Below are 19,294 nucleotides of genomic sequence, written 5' to 3'. Positions count from 1 at the left end.
TCCTTAAGGATAAGGATAGATAAATGTTTATGCACTGTAAGTTAGGTTTTTCCCTTCATTCTTAAGAAAGTTGTGCTAGCTTATTAAAATCTACTTATCTACTGGAGGCTCTATGGGCAACAAGTACAAGGATTTGAGTGCAATTTGAAGAAATACTAATGGAGAATGATGTTTTAGAAAACTTTTCAAGCCCAATAGCATTAAATTCTATGTCTCCTTGACTTCTCAATCAGACAAGAGCATAAAGGTATTGAATGGAAACATTCATGAATTTGAAAAACAACCTCAAGGAGCCTCTGTGACCTAGAGATATTATGACAGTGGATATCTGTGTTTAATAAGAGAAAGTTTGCCTTTGAAAATTGTGCCAAAATGAAGTTTCCAAATACTGTAAACCATCTATCAGCCAGATGCTGAATATCTACCTAGTCAGTACTTCTGGGGCTTCATGAGCTTTTAATTCATCTGAACACAATCAACAATGCTAGTCCTAACATTAAAAATCCTATACAATTTATGACCGTAACTGAGCCCAAAGTTTTCACTGCTAAGCAAGACAATTTTTAAGTGAGTTGGGCCCCATTTGATGACATTTTTGGTAGTTGTTAAGTGAATCACTGCAGTTGTTAAATGAATCATGCGGGTTCTTAAGTGATCTGACTTACTCCCTTGACTTTGCTTGTTGGGAGCTGGATGGAAAGATTATAAATGGTGATCACATGACCTGGAATAGTGCAACTGTCCTAAATACATGCATGTTGCTTAGCATCCAAATTTTGATCATGTGACCCGGGATACTACAAGGGACGTACCGTATTTTTCGCTCCATAAGACGCAGTTTTTTTCCTCCCAAAGTAGGAAGAAAAATCAGCCTCGTCTTATGGAGCGAAGATGCAGGCAGGGTGGGGGGGGGAGGCTGCGAACTCGGAAGCGCCATCCCGCCGGCTGGCTGGCTAGCTGCTGCCTGGCCCCCTCCCTCCCGGAGGAGGGTCTCCCTCCTCACCACCAGCGGCGCGCCAGCCAGCCAAGCCCCGCGCCCGCCGGAACCGGCTCCTCGCTCTCCCCCCGCCGCCCGCCGCGTTTGCAGGAGGTGGGGAGGGTCGGGCGGCCCGCCAAGGCCAGGAGGGACGCCGCTGCCCCCCCTTCCCTCTCTCCGCCCGCCGCTGCGCCGAGAGGAAATGCCAGCAAAGGCTTTTCTCAGCGGAGGCCGGCGAAGGCAATATTCAATGTCGGGGGCGCACGGGCGGTTTGCGCGCGCTCCCTATCTCCCTGCTAGCCCACTCGGAATATTCAAAATAAGAAAAGCCTTTGCCGGCGAAGGTTTTTCTTATTTTGAATATTCCGAGTGGGCTAGCAGGGAGATAGGGAGCGCGTGCAACCGCCCGTGCGCCCCCGACATTGAATATCACCTTTGCCGCCGGCCCCGCCTCTCCTACAACCCCCTTGCTGAGAGCTCTCGGCAAAAGTGAGGCGGGCAGGGCGTGCGCGCGTCACCGCTGAGAAGAACGGAGAACGTGAGTGAGTGAGAGCAACAGACAGCAAGATAGTGAGAAAGAGAGAGTGAGAGAAAGGGGGGGAGAGAGAGAAAGAGAGAGGGGGAGAGAGAGAAAGAGAGGGAGAGGGAGAAAGAGAGTGGGAGAGGGGGGAGAGCTAGCAAGAGAGGGAGAGAGAGAAAGAGAGAGGGAAAGGGGGAGAGAGGGGGGAGAGAAAGAGAGGGAGGGAGAGAGAGGAGATAAAGGAAGGGGAGAGAGAGAAAGGAAGAGAAAGAAAGAAAGAGGGATAGAAAGAGAGAGAGAGTGAGAGATGCTCAGTGAGCCTTTCTTTGAAGTTGCCTTTCTTTCTTTCTCTCTCTTGCTCTCTTGCTCTTTCATTCTTTTTTCTTTCTCTTGCTTTCTTTCTTTATCTTGCTTTCTCTCCTTCCTTCCCTCCTTCCATTTCTTTCATTCCCCCTCTCTATTTTTATTTCTCTTTCATTTTCTTTCTCTCTTTCTTGCTCTTTTTCTTTCTCTCTTTTACCTTCCCTTCCTCTATTTCTTCTTTTCTTTCTCCTTCCTACCTTCTTCCCTCCCTCCCTCCCTTCAGTCCTTCCTCTCTTACTCTCCCCTTTCATAAGTTTCCTTGCTTCCTTCCTCTGTTCCTGTTCCTTCCCCCTTTCTTTCTTTCTTTCTTTCTTTCTTTCCTTCCTTCCTTCCTTTCCTCCCTCCATTTCTTGCTTTCCTTTTCCTTCCTCCCTTCTTTCCTCCCCCACTCCCTTCTTTCACTCCTTCCTCTCTTCCTCTCCCCTTTTTGGCTCAAAATATTTTATTTCTATTTTCCTCCTCTAAAATCTAGGTGCGTCTTATCAGCAGGTGCGTCTTATAGAGCGAAAAATACGGTAAGTATGAAAAACAGTCACAAGTCACCTTTTTTAGTGCAGTTATAATTTCAAATGGTTCCTAAACAAATGGTTGTAAGTCAAGTGCTATTTGAACAGCTCACTCTCTGAATCTATCTATGAATGAATCTTTTGAGGGTTTCTTGGTATTCTTGACATCTAAAATAAGACTAACTTTAAAAAAGGAATTCTTAAGTGTAGGCCTTCTAGTGATTATAGAAATCTTATTTAATTTTTCAGCCTTTACATTCAACTGTGTTTAATACAGTTGTTTTAATTGTTTTATTCTGATATTCCATTGATGTTAGGACAATTTTGCATTTTGAGCTTATTTTACATGTACTGTAGGTTTCTTGGGAAAAGGGTTGAAGAATATTCTGCATATGTATTTTTGTGTAATCTTTTTATTGTGATATTTACCTTATAAATATTTTCTGGAAGGTTTTGATCCATACCAAGGTTACAAACTTTTTTAGCGGTGCTCAGTAAACCTTTACACTTTGTTAAAAGATAATTCTTCTTTACATCCAGGTCAGAAATTTGTTGCTGAAATAAACAGAAGAGATGTTTATGAAAGCTTTACAGGCTTCAGGAAAATCCAGCCAAACATTTATTTATCAGAGTGAAGCTTTCAGAATGTGCAATACACTGATTGATGCAATTCCAGCAGTAATATCTAATGGCTGTCATGTCAGTTTGTTATCTATTTGATAAGTCTAGCAGTCATGGATGACAAGCACTTGACAAGCTATAATACCCATAATATAAAATTTAATAAAATGGCTCATCAACTCATATAGATTTATTCAAACTATTCTTCAACTATAGAAATTACAGATGAAGTTGCCTCAAGCCAAGGCAGGCTACTTGTTCACTTAGCCCAACATTTATGTATTGGCAGTGGTTCTCTGGGGTCAATCTTGTTGCCTTGACAGATACATGCTCCATTTTCATCTAGGAAGGGATGGACCACAAAGACATCTAAAGGCTGGGTGAAGAATTTTCTTGAATCTGACAGATAAAATCATTTGAAATTGCTAGAAGCTGGATTCCGATTGGGCATGCCTACTTAACACAAATGAATCACAGTATTATTCAGTTAGTTGGAAAGATTTAGATCCTGTAACTCTTAATGCAGTAGACAGGATCCATGGGTCTACCTGGTCACCTAATTATTAGATCCATGTCATTTCCTGGTTTATTTTTATTCATTTATTTACAAAATTTATATGCCATCTATCTTACTCATAAGACACCTCTGGGCAGCTTAATAGTAAAAAGATAAATATAAAAACAATTAAAATTAAGAAGAGTTACATAAAAATTAAAACAAAAGGCATCAACAACATAGGGATGAAGTCTTCTTATCCCATCAATCATCTCCATGAAAAATGCACCCAGTAGATCCCCAAGCCAATCAACTAAATCAGGTTTAAAATGTACAGACGCATGTGGTAAAAGTACATTCTAAATTTTCTGTTTCTTATGTCTTGGTTCTTGTTTATATGGGCTAGCTCAGATGCAACTTTCATTCAAAACAGACAGTTTTTTGTCCAGAATATGTTTCATGAAAAACCAATATGAAAGGCCACTGAATATTTTAAAAACATATCAATACCATATGATTTTTTCCAGTCTACAGGGGGATGATGATAAATATTATTATTATTATTATTATTATTATTATTATTATTATTATTAAACCAACTTTTAGGGACCTTTTAAAGACATAAGTCTTCTACACACACATAAAAGGAAATATCCAATTTCATTCACTTCAAATCCTCTTTTGGACTTTTTGCACAAAATCCTCAAATAAACATGTGATTTGTAGTTTTTATGATTACAAAGGATAGAATATAGAAAGGACTTAAGTTGTTAATCATAGAGTAGGAGGTAAATTTGGAATGTTAGTTTTAACTGCTTGAAGATCTGAGGCTATCTTCTTTTTTCCTGTTTTTCTTATACTTTTTTATTTAATAGAAAATGGTACTATCTAAGCTAAAACAAGCAGGCAAATTAGTGCAAGTTTTGTTTTTATTTTTAATTCAGGAGTTAGAAAATTCTAGTTTACATGTAAAATATGAGGATTATTTGCTTGGCAATGACATATATGAAAAAAGATACTGGAATTTTAATGATGCAAGTCAGTAGTGCAATGCAATTGCAAAATTGCTAATACAACTTTAGAAAAGGTCTACCTTGAGGATAAGTGACCAGATTCAAATTATCATATTTTGGACACATGCGAAGATCTAACTTTCTTGAAAAGTCTATAACTATTCATTTACATTTCATTTCATTTCATTTCTTAGATTTGTATGTCGCCCCTCTCCACAGACTCGGGGCGGCTCACAACAATAGTAAAACAGTGTACAATGAACAAATCTAATATTTAAAAAACATCAAAAAAGCCATTAATTTAAAAACATACAGCGCAAGCATACGATACATAAAACTATATAGGCCTGAGGGAGATGTCTCAATTCCCCATGCCTGACAGCAGAGGTGGGTTTTAAGGAGTTTACGAAAGGCAAGGAGGGTGGGGACAATCCTAATCTCTGGGGGGAGCTGGTTCCAGAGGGTCGGGGCCGCCACAGAGAAGGCTCTTCCCCTGGGTCCCGCCAAACGACATTGTTTAGTCAACGGAACCCAGAGAAGGCCAACTCTGTGGGACCTAACTGGTCGCTGCCTGTGATGCTCGAGGAGGTAGCCGGGCTGTCGGTGGGGTTCCCCAGACTTATTGTCTTGGGGGACTTTAACCTATCATCGCTCGGTAAAACCTCTGGGCTAGCACAGGAGTTCATGGCCACCATGACAGCCATGGACCTGACTCAAGTAGTACAGGGTCCGACTCACGAGGGGGGGCATGCACCCGACATGTGACACTTTGATGTATATTTCAAATACCAAGCAGCCATCTTTCAGATGTGCACTCTGCCTGCACAGAGCAAAAGGCTTGATTAAACGGCTTATATTAGAAGCAGTTAGACTTCAACATTAGTTCTTAAGAATACAAACAATTTAACAGAACTAATGTCCTAAAAGGATTTTGAGTTCTAGTGCTAATAATCTTCATGTGGCTGACATGTTCTAACTCTGGGTTTCATGAATCAAGAAAATAGTGACAAAATTTCATTATATAAATGAAATATAAATAGGAGCCCTCTAGTGGCAAAAGACAATAGCTCAGCTTTTTACCAAAAGACAAATTGATAAATCAATATTAGTGTATCTATTATCAGGCCAAACTATTTGAATTGATCCAAATCTATTATGAAGAACTACCAGAAAAAACAATTTAAATATTAAAAATGCCTTTATAGATGACAATGCCAAACAATAAAAGTTCGTTTATTTCATTAATACAACTTAATGAGACAGACTTATTACATGCAAGGCAAGATAGTTCAAGCTGTGATTTAGATTAGATTAGATTTATTGGATTTACATGCCGCCCCTCTCCGAAAACTCGGGGCGGCTCATTTGTCATAATTGTGATGATTATTATTGTCCCCCAAGACAATAAGTCTGGGGAACCCCACCGACAGCCCGGCTACCTCCTCGAGCATCACAGGCAGCTGGACCCCGCCGCTTCTTTCTTCTCCGCCTCGCCTCCGCTACTCCCGCCGCCGCCTTTGCCTCTTGCCCGGCGGGGAGAAGTACAGAAGGGCCGGGTGTGCCACGTAGACGGCAAAGAGCCCCACTGTCAGCCCCGTCAGCGAGCTGCGCCTCGGCAGCATCGCTCCCCAAGACTAGCGCCGCGGCCGCCACCGACCACCCCACCACGGAGAGCAGCGTACGACCTCGAGCGCGATCACCTCCCCGGCCGCTTCGCTTCTTCGGATCTCCCTTCTTTCGACAATGGAAACGGAGGCGGGCCGCGCGGAGAGTGCTGGGAAATGTAGTCTCTTAGAGAACAACGGCATATCATGGCGAACGCGTGCAGGAGTAAGCTGGCTGCAACGCGAGCGCTAGAAGTACATCAGCAAGGTAACAGGAATGCTAACCTTAACAAGCTACCGTGTTTCCCCGAAAGTAAGACATATGTCTTACTTTCGGGGTATGGCTTAAATTAGCCGACCCCCCTGAAACCCCCCATATGTCTTACAATCGGGGGGGTCTTACTATCGGGGAAACACGGTAGATTCTCTATGGGATTCAGGTCAGGTGAGTTTGCTGGCCAATCAAGCATCGTAATCTCACAGTCATTGAACCAGGGTTTGGTGCTTTTGGCAGTGTGGGCAAGTGCCAAGTCCTGCTGGAAAATTGAAGTCATCCTCCCCATAAAGCTCAGCTTTGGAAGGAAGCATGAAGTTCTCCAAAATCTCCCAGTAGACAGCTGCGTTGACCCTGGACTTAATGAAGCACAGTGGACCAACAACAGCAGATGACAAGGCTCCCCAAATCAATAGACTGTGGAAGCTTTACACTAGACTTCAAGCATCTTGCTGTGTATGCCTCTCCAATCTTCCTCCATACTCTGGGTCCTTGGTTTCCAAATGAGATGCAAAAGTTTTCACAGTCTCTTTTGATTTGGGAAGCCAATGAACTTGATTTTAGTGTTCATATTTATTGTTTCAACGTTTTAAATATTTTCTCTTGCTTTTAATTCATTATAAACTGCCTACAGTCACCTTTAGGTGAGATGGGCTGCAGATAGGTTTTATAAACAAACAAACCATTCTAAATAATTGAAATGCTATTCAACTCACATTTCACTTTCCAATCATATTTATTTTACTCAGATCATAAGCATAATGATCCTGACATTTTCTTCCACAGCAAGAACATGGGCTGTCTACCCTGGGATAGGGTACTGAAAAATAAAACTATGATTCCCCATCAGAATGATATGAACAATGTACAGAGAAAAATAGTATTGATATGTTCTTAAAATAAAAACTGTGGTATCTATTCCTAATACTATTCTGTAGAATTTCTGTCCAAAACATGAAATAATGATACTAGCAAAATGTAATCGATGGAAACAAAGTTAACAAGTTAGTGTAAAAAAACCCACATTGTCATATCCCAAAGGCAATAGTGCTACATTCTCTAATGATCAAATGGGAAAACAATCCCTATCATCATGAATGAGGCAGAAGCATGCATTTGCTGCAGATTGAGAAAATAAGCAATGAATAAATGAGAATTTATGTGCTACACTGAAAACCAGAGGTAGGAAGGCTGCTGATACCCATGTGATACTTTTACATCATGTGTATAATAGCACGTACTTTTGGGGGGGAAAAGTCTGAGTTGATAAATATACAAAAGGCATGTATGCAGCATTTGACTCCCACAAAAATACTAACAGTGCTGATTATGTTACCTAATTTGGGTAATGAAATGTCAGAGAGCACAAAGGACCTTTCATTTCAATCCTGAGCTACAAATATTCTTCTCTACAGTATTGATTAAAAACACTATCATAATGTAAGTCATGTTAAAAGGTGTGGAATTTCAGACACACCTACATTTAACTGCTACTATCCAGCTTACCTTACCCACAATTCTGGGAGTAGAAGGATGAAATTCTTTTAGGAAGCAAAGGAATCCATTGTAGGAGTTATTTTTATATTCATTATTTTCTCCATAAAAAGGAAAGCAAAGGCTAACCTGGTATTATCTAGGAATTCTAATCTATGTCAGGAACCCTCTTATAAATAACTACACATACATTATGTATATTTTTAAGTTCATTTGTCAAATAGCAAAATGGAAGGCTTACATCCATAGCTCGTAGCTGTACAGTTCCAGCTTTAAATTCAGCTTCAAGTCTTTTCTTGTGAAGAGTCGCTATTGTATTCTCTAGAACAAAGTTTGTTTTGTCTTCATTAAAGGCCATACAACTCTGCAGAAAATAAATGTAATTGTTGTTTAGAAAAGAAAATTTAGATATTCCGATTGCATTACATTTGATGCAATGTAGTATTATCTATATTAGATATTCATGATTCTCTATTGTTTGGAAACTACCACGTCACTGAAACAAACATAGCTTACTCTTTTTCTTAACTGAAATTGTTTGTACCACTTAATGCTTCTTTAAAAGTAAAACTTTCTCCCCCTCATGAACACATCGAAGTACTCATCAAGCAAAATACTGTATTTTCTTCCATAATCATTGACCTACAAATCAATGTTTTTCATTTTACGATCCCGGCCCACAATTATTAAGGATAAGAATGCAAGTAACAGAAAAAGGAGAATGAGCTCCAGAAAGGAAATTTCCAGAAAGAATATTCAGGGAGTTTGAGATGTTCATTTTTGGGTCTTTCGAGTCAGTAACTCCTGTCGACTTCCTGAACTAGTCCTGCAGTTTCTTTGCAAGATCTTTTGAAAGTGGTTTGTCATTGCCTCCTTCAAAGAGCTGAGAGGGAGGAACTGGCTAAGGTCATCCAGCTGGCTTGTGCCTAAAATGGGATTAAAACTTGTGATCTCCCAATTTCTAGCCTTGTTCCTTATGTCCAAACTGGCTCTCGGTTTATATTTTGAGTTTCAGCAGATGTTATATAATTCTCAGGCAATTCTGGAAAGCTAAGGCCCCACTTTCTACTGAATTTGGACTTGTGTTAACTTTTGGGCACATTTCTAAAGAATGAATTACATTTATCCAGAAACAGGAACATAAGAATTTCCTACAAATTTAGGGATCCTTTCTTCTTCTTTATAAATCATAAAAAGAAACCATTTTTATTTACCTTGCTAATAGTATACCATTCTTATGTGATCTTCACCTGCCATAGCTGAACCCATCTTATTTTCCTTCCCCCCTCTTATCATTCTATTTTTAAATATTAATAACTGATTATCCCTATCCATCCAATGAAACATGTTGTACAGTGATACCTTGTGTAACGAACTTAATTGGTTCCAGGACGAGGTTCGGAAGGTGAAAAGTTTGTAAGACGAAACAATGTTTCCCATAGGAATCAATGGAAAAGCGATTAATGCATGCAAGCCCAAACTTCACCCCTTCTGCCAGCCAAAGCGCCCGTTTTTGCGCTGCTGGGATTCCCCCGAAGCTCCCCTCCCTGGGAAACCCCATCTCCAGATTTTGCGATGCCACCAGCGTGAAAACGGGCGCTTCACCTTTCAACGGAAGTCCGGAGGTGGGGTTTCCCAGCGAGGGAAGCCTCAGCGAAATTGCAGTATCACAAATTGATCTGACCAGGGCGAAGCCCCCACTTTTGCCCTTCTGCGCCCAGACGCTCTGAGGCAATCTCGCACCAGATGTATGGGAGGCAGAGCGAGGGAGTCACCACAGAGAAGTGGTTTATTCCCTCCCCAAGCGCCCAAACAAAGGAAAATGCTTCGTTCGCTCTGGATTGCCAAAGCCTCCTTAAGCGCCAGAAAAGCCCGAGATGGCCTGGATTAAAGGGGGAATGCCAAGAAACTGGCTGGGGCTTCATGTCGCTCTCAAATTTCCTGGGAAATTTTTCTGGGTTCGGGTTTTTAAGTAGAAAATGGTTCTTAAGAAAAGGCAAAAAAATCTGGAACACACAGTTCTTATCTAGAAAAGTTCTTAAGTAGAGACATTCTTAGGTAGAGGTACCACTAAATTTCCAGCTTTTCCAGGCAAAGCTGCAAAAATTATAACCTGCAATCACAGAGAATGCCTGACAGAAAGCAGTGCCAATATTATAGAATAATTGCCTCCAGAAGTTGTGAATGCTCCAACAATACTACAAGTTTTTAAGAAGATATTGGACAACCATTTGTCTGCAATGGTATAGGGCAGTGATGGCGAACCTATGACATGGGTGCCACAAGTGGCACGCGGAGCCATATCTGTTGGCACGCGAGCCATTGCTCTAACTTAGCTGCAATGTGCATGTCTGTGCCGGCCAACTGATTTTTGGCTTCCACAGAAGCTCTGGGAGGGCGTCTTTGGCTTCCGGAGAGCCTCTGGGGGAATGAAGGAAGGTGTTTTTACCCTCCCCCGGCTCCAGGGAAGCCTTTGGAGCCTGGGGAGGGCGAAACACGAACCTACTGGCCCCCACCAGAAGTTGGGAAACAGGCTGTTTCTGGCTTCCAGAGTGCCTCCGGGGAGTGGGGAAAGCGGTTTTTGCACTCCCCAGGCATTGAATTATGGGTGTGGGCACTTGCACATGCGCAATAGTGCACACGTATACGCTTTCAGCAACCGAGGGAAAAAAGGTTTGCCATCACTGGTATAGGGTTTCTTGCCTGAGCAGGGAATTGGAGTAGAACAGATCTCCCCAACCTTTTCAGTTTTTCAGACCAGCAGGGTGGCGTGGGAGAAGAAGGTTCTGTACATGCAGTTCCATTTGTGTGAGTGGTGGGCATGCATGCCAGCCACTCATGCAAATGGAGCAAACACAAACACAGGCTCACCCACCATTTCTGCAGCCCTATCCCAAAAGGCTCAAGGCCCGGTAGTATGCCTGGAGGTTGGGACTCCCAACTAGAAAACCTTCAAGCGCTCTTCTAACTCTGTTATTCTGTTATTTTCTGTTCTAGAATAATAGGGTTGGAAGGAACCTTGCAGGTCTTCTAGTCCAGGGGTAGACAAAGTTGGCTCTTCTATGACTTGTGGACTTCAACTCCCAGAATTCCTGAGCAACTCATGCTAGTTCAGGAATTCTTGAAGTCCACATGTCATAGAAGAGCCAACTTTGCCTACCCATGTTCTAGTCCAATCCTGTCCATGGCAGGTGATCCTATACCATTCCAGACAAATGGCTGTCCAGTCTCTTCTTGAAAATTTCCAGTGATGGAACACTCAGAACTTCCAGAGGAAAGCCGTTATAAGGCAGCTTCCTATAGTTTTATTAGCCTTCTGCTAGGCTGAAATCAGTGACAAAAACAGAACAGTTTTATTTCCTGAGAATATTTAGTCTAATAGCTACTTAGATTTTGGCCAGGCAAAGTAATTTTCTCTTACCAATTTGCAAAACCACTCAAACATCATCTTGCAACATAGGTCTCAATGGGCAAATTACTTAACATCTGTGCTAACATCTTGTAATACAAATACTGGAGTTCAGATCAACAGCAGGATTTATTAATTTGAACTGAGGTCACTTAATACTTATCACATGGCAATTAACAAGACGAATCACACACTGAATGCCCATCATTAATCAAAAGCATTTGTATCATTGAATGCCACTCAATGTAAATACTTCTAAGAGTAAAGCAGTCAGTGACAAGAATTTAAGATATGAAACACTATTAACAGTTAAATATTATCCAAATACAATGCATGTGCAAAATCATCACATAAAATAGCCAATTTTGTGACAGAAGAATGAAAAGGAGTAATTCATAATTTAAATGCTTTTATAATACACAATGGCATTAAAAATATCTCTTCTTTTTTAGAAACTGTATTTACCTTTATTAATCCCATAAACTCAATTACTAGTTTTACTTTCTGAGTGTTAAGTTTCTTAATTTTAGCATTTGCTTGCTCAGTTTCTTCTTCCAGATTGATGCCATCTTGTTCCATCTGTCTTAAACTATATAAAAAAGATTTGTGAACAATGTTTTGAGAGTACTTATTACGCTTTCAGTTCAACATTACAAAAATATGTTTCAGGAATATTTTGGAAAATTAGAAAACAAGATTGCTACTATGAAAGTAGGAAACCATCATTATCATCATTGGAATATGCTTGCAAGGGTCCCTAAACTCTCAAAGTTTAGTGTAACACCATCTGTTAACATACATTAATCACACTGATTTTCAATTATGTCTTTAATAAATCTATCCTATCACTTTTCCACCGACTAGCACAGGTTTCTCCACTCAGACAGCACAAGAGTATAACACATCCTTGTCCATTTCCTCAAACTGCATTTAGTTGAATGTATTCATAATGTTTAGGCTCAGGATAATTATTACAGCAGCTCCTTAAGATGGATCCTGGGTTTACAACAAACCAATTACAAACGGCAGGATAGGGCATTTGTAGCCAGTACCCAAAAACCAAAGGGAATCCTCTCATTGCTGTGGGCTGGCTGCAAATGCCCTGTGTTGCAAATACTCCATGTCTAAATCCTGCTTTTTTAGCCAGCCCCTTTCAGAGCAAAAGGGCTGCCTACTAGGATTTTGACTGGTAGAATTCCTTTGGCACGCAACTTTTTGAGGCATGATGCGACATATAATAACCATTTCAGTCAACAACCAACATTTTCAATCTCAACTGTGGTTGGAAGTCAAGGACTATCTGTAAGTATTGTATGGGAAAGGTTGGGTGAAGAAAGAAAGAATTTAAGTAAAAATAACATACACAAGGTTAATGCTGCTGAAAAGAAAAAACAGTAATGGAGAAATAACTGAAAAGAATTTTAAAAACTGAAGGGAAAATCATTGTACAACAATAACCTAAGTTAGTAATATTTGTATTTCAGTTTTAACAGTCTTCTTTTAAGTTTAGTTTTCCAATAAAGAAAACAGAATTACTATCTATTCATTATCATAAAATTGTGGCAGTCTCCCTCTTTTCCTGAAAGGCATATTGCATAGCATAAGAACTAGATGATGTTTTGTTATTGCTTTCTAAATTCTATTTTTCTACCTAGATTTTTAAGTAATTTTATATAATAATTAATTCCATACCTATCAACTTTCATACTAATTTTTGATTCTAATTGCTTCCTTTTATTTTTTCGTTCCAAGAGTTCCTTTTTCTGTTGACGGAGTTGGTTGTCTTTGCATTCCAGGAATTTCTGCTTCTCAGAGAGTAATGCCATTTGAGAATCCAATGATTGCAACTGCTTGTTAATTTCCTATAAGTAGCATGGAAGAAAAATACCATTTTACTGGGCAAACTTACTAAGGATGTTTGCTCTGACTGCTTTAAATTCTATTTTACTCTCATGTTCAATTAAGTAACAATCTACTCTTTGGATTCAAGCAAACAGATCTCTTCTCTCTCACTCACTCACTCACACACACATACACAGTGTGTGTGTTTTGAACAAATCTGTTCTATTAACAATGCAATTGTGTAGGCAATCTAAATTAAGTCCTCCCAAGTTCTATGTCCTTTAGGACAGCGTTTCCCAACCGGTGTGCCGCGGCGAGAGGCGGCGGAGGAGAGTGGGCGGATCGGGCGGGCAATGGGGCAGGGCGGAGAAGCCAGGGGCGCGTTTGGCCGGAGGCACCGTGGGGAGGCAGGGGCAGCCGCGGCTCCCTTTACTCCTACTGCCGCACCACCCTGCCCCTGCTCCCCATGGTGCCTCCGGTCAAACGCGCCCCTGGCTTCTCCGTCCTGCCCCATTGCCCGCCCGATCCGCCCACTCTTCTCCGCCACCGCCTCCTGCCTTGGGGCGAGGAATCCGAGAGTCCGGGACTGTGTGGCTTTGCACCATGAAGAGAAAACGGCCGACTTTTCCCTGCTGCCGTTTTCTCTTCATGGCGCAAAGCCACACAGTCCCGGACTCCCGGATTCCTCGGCCCAAGGCAGGAGGCGGTGGCAGAGAAGAGTGGGCGGATCGGGCGGGCAATGGGGCAGGACGGAGAAGCCAGGGGCGCGTTTAGCCGGAGGCACCGTGGGGAGGCAGGGGCAGCCGCGGCTCCCTTTACTCCTACTGCCGCACCTCCCTGCCCCTGCCTCCCCACGGTGCCTCTGGCCAAACGCGCCCCTGGCTTCTCCGTCCTGCCCCATTGCCCGCCCGATCCGCCCACTCTTCTCCGCCACCGCCTCCTGCCTTGGGGCGAGGAATCCGGGAGTCCGGGACTGTGTGGCTTTGCGCCATGAAGAGAAAACGGCCGACTTTTCCCTGCTGCCGTTTTCTCTTCATGGCGCAAAGCCACACAGTCCCGGACTCCCGGATCGCTCGTTTCTCCAGTCAGCAAAGCCATCTGCCCAGGAAAGCGCCGCGCTGGCTGGAGAAGCGAGCAATCCGGGAGTCCGGGACTGTGTGGCTTTCGGCCGGGCGCTGGGGACGTCTGGGAGGGCGAGGAGGCTGATGGCTGCTGCGCACTCCACTCTCTCTCTGGCTCTCTCTCGCTCTTTCTTTTTCTCTCTGTTGCTGGCGTGGTGAACGAGAGAGAAAGAGAGAGAGAGAAAAAGGAGGGGAGAGAGAATGAGAGAAAGAAAGCAAGAGAAAGAGAGGGAAAGAAAGCAAGAGAGAGAGAGAAAGGGGGGAAGGAGGGAGAGGGAAAGACATAGAGGGAGGGAAGGAGGGAGAGAGAAAGAGAGCAAAAAAGAGAGGAAGAAAGAAAGAAAGAGGGATGGAGAGAAAGAAGGGAAGGAAGGAAGAGAGAGAAAGAGGGAGGGAGAAATAGAGTGAAATGGAGGAAGAGATATTTTTTTTGTCCAAACTTTTCTTTAGCCCCCCCGCCCCCCCCCTTCAGTGTTCCCCAGAATTTTAAAAACATGAATAATGTGCCGCGGCTCAAAAAAGGTTGGGAAACACTGCTTTAGGAATTAATTCTAATAATTTGTTGATCTATTCTAGTGAATTAACTTCTTATATTAATGACCTTTTGGAATAGGTGTTACTTAAATTCCACCCATGTATTAAAAACTTCTTCTCTTTCGTATTTATTTATTTGTTTGTTTGTTTATTTATTAGATTTGTATGCCGCCCCTCTCCGTAGACTTATCTTACTAAGGATTAAAATAGATTATTCTTGAATTATTATACATTCTTGGTGATCTTAAGAATTTCAGTAATTATTAATTTGATAATTTTGTGCTATCTGAGCTTGGTTGTTGGCATTGTTGTGGTTAGCTCTGGCCCAGCTCCTGCCCCAAGGACTGAGGAGGTGGATGCAGGGGAAACATAAACACGTCATAGGTCTGTTTTGCTGCCGACAGAGTCAGATGGTGAATCGTCCTCTGCAGAAGGAAGTAACGGTGAGATGAATGGGGGGGGGGGCTTGGAAGACAACCCAGGAAGAAGTCAATCACTCTTATCTTCCTTAGATTCGGATGAGGAAATAATGATAGACCCACGCATGCATAGAGCTATGCATAGGAGTGAACAGCTTCAAAAGTATTATAGGAGATAATTGAGTCCACCTGTGGTTAGGTGGGGTTCAAGTAATTAGGGCTGCTGTTAAATTGGCAGCGTACTGGCCTTGCCTTGCAGTTGGGAGATTATCTGATCGTACTGATTTGGGACGTGACTTGCTGTTTCAGGACTCTGTTATTTTTCAAAACTTTGAAACCAAGGCAGAGCAAAGCGTGTGTGTTTCAACTCGTGGAAGGAGGGCTGTGACGTTTCTTCACAGCTGCTAGCTAAGTACTTAAGGACTGTTTAAGGGGTTTTTACAACCTACAAAGTTGTTTTGGGAAGAGTGCTCTTTGCAATACAAAAAGGGTGCTTTGTTTCTTTTGAATTTTATGATAAAAAACATTGTTTTTGAATTTTCAAGTGTGTGCGTGTATGAATTTTTGCAATACAAAAAGGGTGCTTTGTTTATTTTGAATTTTATGATAAAAAACATTGTTTTTGAATTTTCAAGTGTGTGCGTGTATGAATTTTTTTATCCTTGAATTTTCGGGAAGTTCATATCATAGAGCCCGGCTGAACAGGCATGAGGATGTTTCATAACCTAACTAGATAACATCATCAATCTTGATTGACTTACATTCTAGTAGAATCAATTTACCATATTTTTCAGTGTATAAGATGCATTTCTCTCCCCATAAAAGTGGGTGGAAATGCCTGTGCGTCTTATAAAACGAAGGTTACCAAATCCACCCACCCACCCACCCACTGGACCCCACTCTTCAGACTCTACTTCTCAACAATTTGTCTCCATGCAGCAAGCACCAAACAGCCTGGTCAGTTTTAGCTCAATCATGAGCAGCTGATTGGTGGTTGGATCTGCCTCCCAGAATACAACCTATCAGCTGTGCCCCTGGACAAAAAAAAATGTGTGGAGGCTGAAAATGGGGCACGGGGAGACCAAAAATGGGGTGCAGGAAGACAGTAAGCGGCAGCAGCAATCCCTACAGCCTGAAACAGCTGATAGGTGGCATTCCCGAGGCAGATCCAACCTTCAATCAGCTGCTCGTGCTAAACCAAGCTGTGCTGAAGCTGATCAGGTTGTTTGCTTTAAGGAGGCAAATTGCTGAGGCAGATTTTTTTTTTCGTGTTCTCCTTCTCAAAAGCTAGATGCGTCTTATAGTCCAGAGTATCTTATATTACGAAAAATACAGCAATTCTTTTACTCCATTTTCAATATTCCTTGTTTTTAAAAACTTGCACTAGCTTTAAAATGGATATAAGCTCAATATCTCCGCTACTGTATTTCTAGACCAGTGATGGCTAACCTTTTCTTGTTGTGTGCCGAAAATGTGCATGCATGCAATAGTGCATGTGCAGGCACCCATAATGCAATATGCCTCCCACGCATGCACGCACTACTCCCTGGGCCCCATGCATATGCACATGACCCCCCCTGCTCCCTCATGCATATGACCCTGCCCCCTCTTTTGGGTCTAATAGGCCCCCTGGATTCAAAATTGGGCCAAGGTGGCATGCCACATACCCCACACCTCATTCTGGGCCTAGCAGGCCTCTCTGCAAACACCTGGGACCAAAAATGGGGGCACCCCACCAGTACTCCCACTGCCCCATGAATGCGTACACAACCCCACACATGCACACACAACCCCCCCATGCGTGCACGCATCTCCCGCATGTGCCCATGTGTCCTAAAGTTCATATGGCCATGGGAGGTGCTCGCATGCATGGCGGAGCTGAGTTGGGCGACGGCTCACATGCTTGCTGAGAGGGCTCTATGTGCCAGCTACGGCATGCATGCCCATAGGTTTGCTATCACAGCTCTAGGCTCTCCAAGATTCTCAAATGAAATTCTATCCTGACTACTATAAATAAGCTTTTTAAGAAGTACGAATTGGCAAATAAGTTAAAGTGAGAAAAATTTGTAACCCAGATTGCTAATATACACTGCTCAAAAAAATAAAGGGAACATTCAAAGAACACATCCTAGATCTGAATGAATGAAATATTCTCAATGAATATTTTGTTCTGTACAAAGTTGAATGTCCATAACAGCATGTGAAATTGATTGTCAATCAGTGTTGCTGCCTAAGTGGACATTTTGACCTCACAGAAGTTTGATTTACTTGGAGTTTTATTGTGCTGTTTAAGTGTTCCCTTTATTTTTTTGAATAGTATATTTTCAAAATAATAATGACTATTAGAAGTCATAAATTGTAATGATTTGATTCATAGTAACATGAAAGAAATGTTAGTAACTGAATAAAAGAAAGATCAAGTGTAGCAGCACTTTTCCAAGTGTAAGTGTGAAAACAGAGGGAAAATAAATAAATAAATAAATAAATAAACACATTTATTAATTTATGAAGGAGTGATATTTAAACCTGGACAGTAGTTATGTCTCTCTGCTATTTTTAAGGCAAAAGCATGAGTGAACATTAAAAAATAAGCTACCATAGCTTAGTTATCCAGTTCCTGAAAATATTTTTTCATATCCTGATAGAATTTGTATGTTGCATTTGTTTTATTGTTCATCACTGTAGCACATGATTTTATCATCATTAGTACTATTTTAAATTGTATGCAACTTTCCTATGGTTTCTCATTCTATATTATTATATACCGAATATTTATCTTTTTCTATTATGTCTATTCTGGATATGCCACCCTTTTTTGAAGCAAGATATACCTGGCTTTTTTTATAATGGCGTATTTTGTGAAACTGCTCAGAAAAAATATAGACTCAGTCCAATATGAAAAAAATTAAACATTTGCCATTAGAAAGAATTAACTAATAATGCTAATATTAAATATTTTTTAAAATAAATGCTCCATCATGATTTTATTTATATATATATAAAATATATATAGGCCGAAATGGATCTATCCTAGTCTCCCTTAATTTTAAAATTCCAGCTAAAAACATTTATCACATACAAAATATAGTTTGTCGGCTATAAATATATTACTGCCTTGCAGTGGCCCTGGGTTGGGCCTAGAGGCAAAAAAAGGAGCTGTGACGTTCCTTAAAAATATACCAGGGTGATCCGACATAAGAAAAACATATATATATATATATATATATATATATATATATATATATATATATATATATTTGTTTTCGTAAATTTTCACGGGTATATGTATGTAGATTGTTCTGAGTTCGGGTTTTGCCCTGTGTAATGTTTTGCATGTCTATGCGACGTTTCGGTAAAATCACATTTACCATCATCAGGCTGGAGTTCCAATCTCTGTGTTTTTGCAAATGAATATTAGCAACTGACATTCCTTCTTAGCATGTAGTGTGGGGGTGGAGATTTGCTTTGAATGTAGCAAATAGATTGGGTGACTATGCTTCCGTGATCTGATTGGTTGGTGTAATCATGGTTATAGAAGGAATGGTATGAAGATTATGAAGTGTTTTGTTTAAGTCTGATTTCCAAATATAAAATTCTAAAATCATAATAATTAAAGGATTGACATATTGATTATAATGAAGTTTTTATTTTGTTTAAGGCTGGTTTCCAAATCTCTGGCAGACGTGAGGTATCATCCCGTTTATTTAAACAAAAAGATCTTTTTTCAATTTCAATAGCTTCTAGAGAGATTCTTTTATATAAATTCTCTGTTTTGTGGAGTAATTTAGTTTTTTCAAAGTCAATTTCGTGCCCTGTTCTTTTAATGTGCTGGACAAGGGAGGAGGTCTTCTCCTGTTTCTTGACTGCATTCATATGTTCTGCCATGCGCTGGCTCACTCTTCGGTTAGTTTGTCCAATGTATGTGGCTGCACATGTTTTGCAAGGGATTTCATAGATACCTTGGTATTCTAATTGGATTTTATCTTTGGGGCTCCTTAGGATATTAGATATTTTTTGGTTAGTGCAAAATGAGGTTTTGATGTTATGTTTTTGTAGAATTTTACTAATTTTATCCGTGGTGCCTTTGATGTAAGGAAGGATG

The 19,294-nt window shown here is 41.1% G+C and overlaps 1 protein-coding gene across 2 annotated transcripts in view; it reads right to left on the bottom strand.

Annotated features, from left to right (window-relative positions):
• The window catches only part of SMC5 (structural maintenance of chromosomes 5), a 64,613-nt gene that overhangs the window by 14,722 nt on the left and 30,597 nt on the right, over window positions 1–19,294 (bottom strand). For both annotated transcript variants that reach the window (XM_070742651.1, XM_070742653.1), the window contains 4 exons: window positions 12,969–13,138; window positions 11,742–11,865; window positions 8,109–8,231; window positions 2,795–2,920 (listed from right to left, as the gene is read on the bottom strand). In XM_070742651.1, coding sequence (XP_070598752.1) covers window positions 2,795–2,920; window positions 8,109–8,231; window positions 11,742–11,865; window positions 12,969–13,138 — 543 coding nt within the window. The remainder of the gene's footprint in view (window positions 1–2,794; window positions 2,921–8,108; window positions 8,232–11,741; window positions 11,866–12,968; window positions 13,139–19,294) is intronic.

Source organism: Erythrolamprus reginae, chromosome 2 (assembly GCF_031021105.1).
Source record: "Erythrolamprus reginae isolate rEryReg1 chromosome 2, rEryReg1.hap1, whole genome shotgun sequence".
NCBI classification, from domain to species: domain Eukaryota; kingdom Metazoa; phylum Chordata; class Lepidosauria; order Squamata; family Dipsadidae; genus Erythrolamprus; species Erythrolamprus reginae.
The sequence above is the reverse complement of the archived record's forward strand: the minus strand, read 5'-3'. Positions and strand labels throughout refer to the sequence as shown.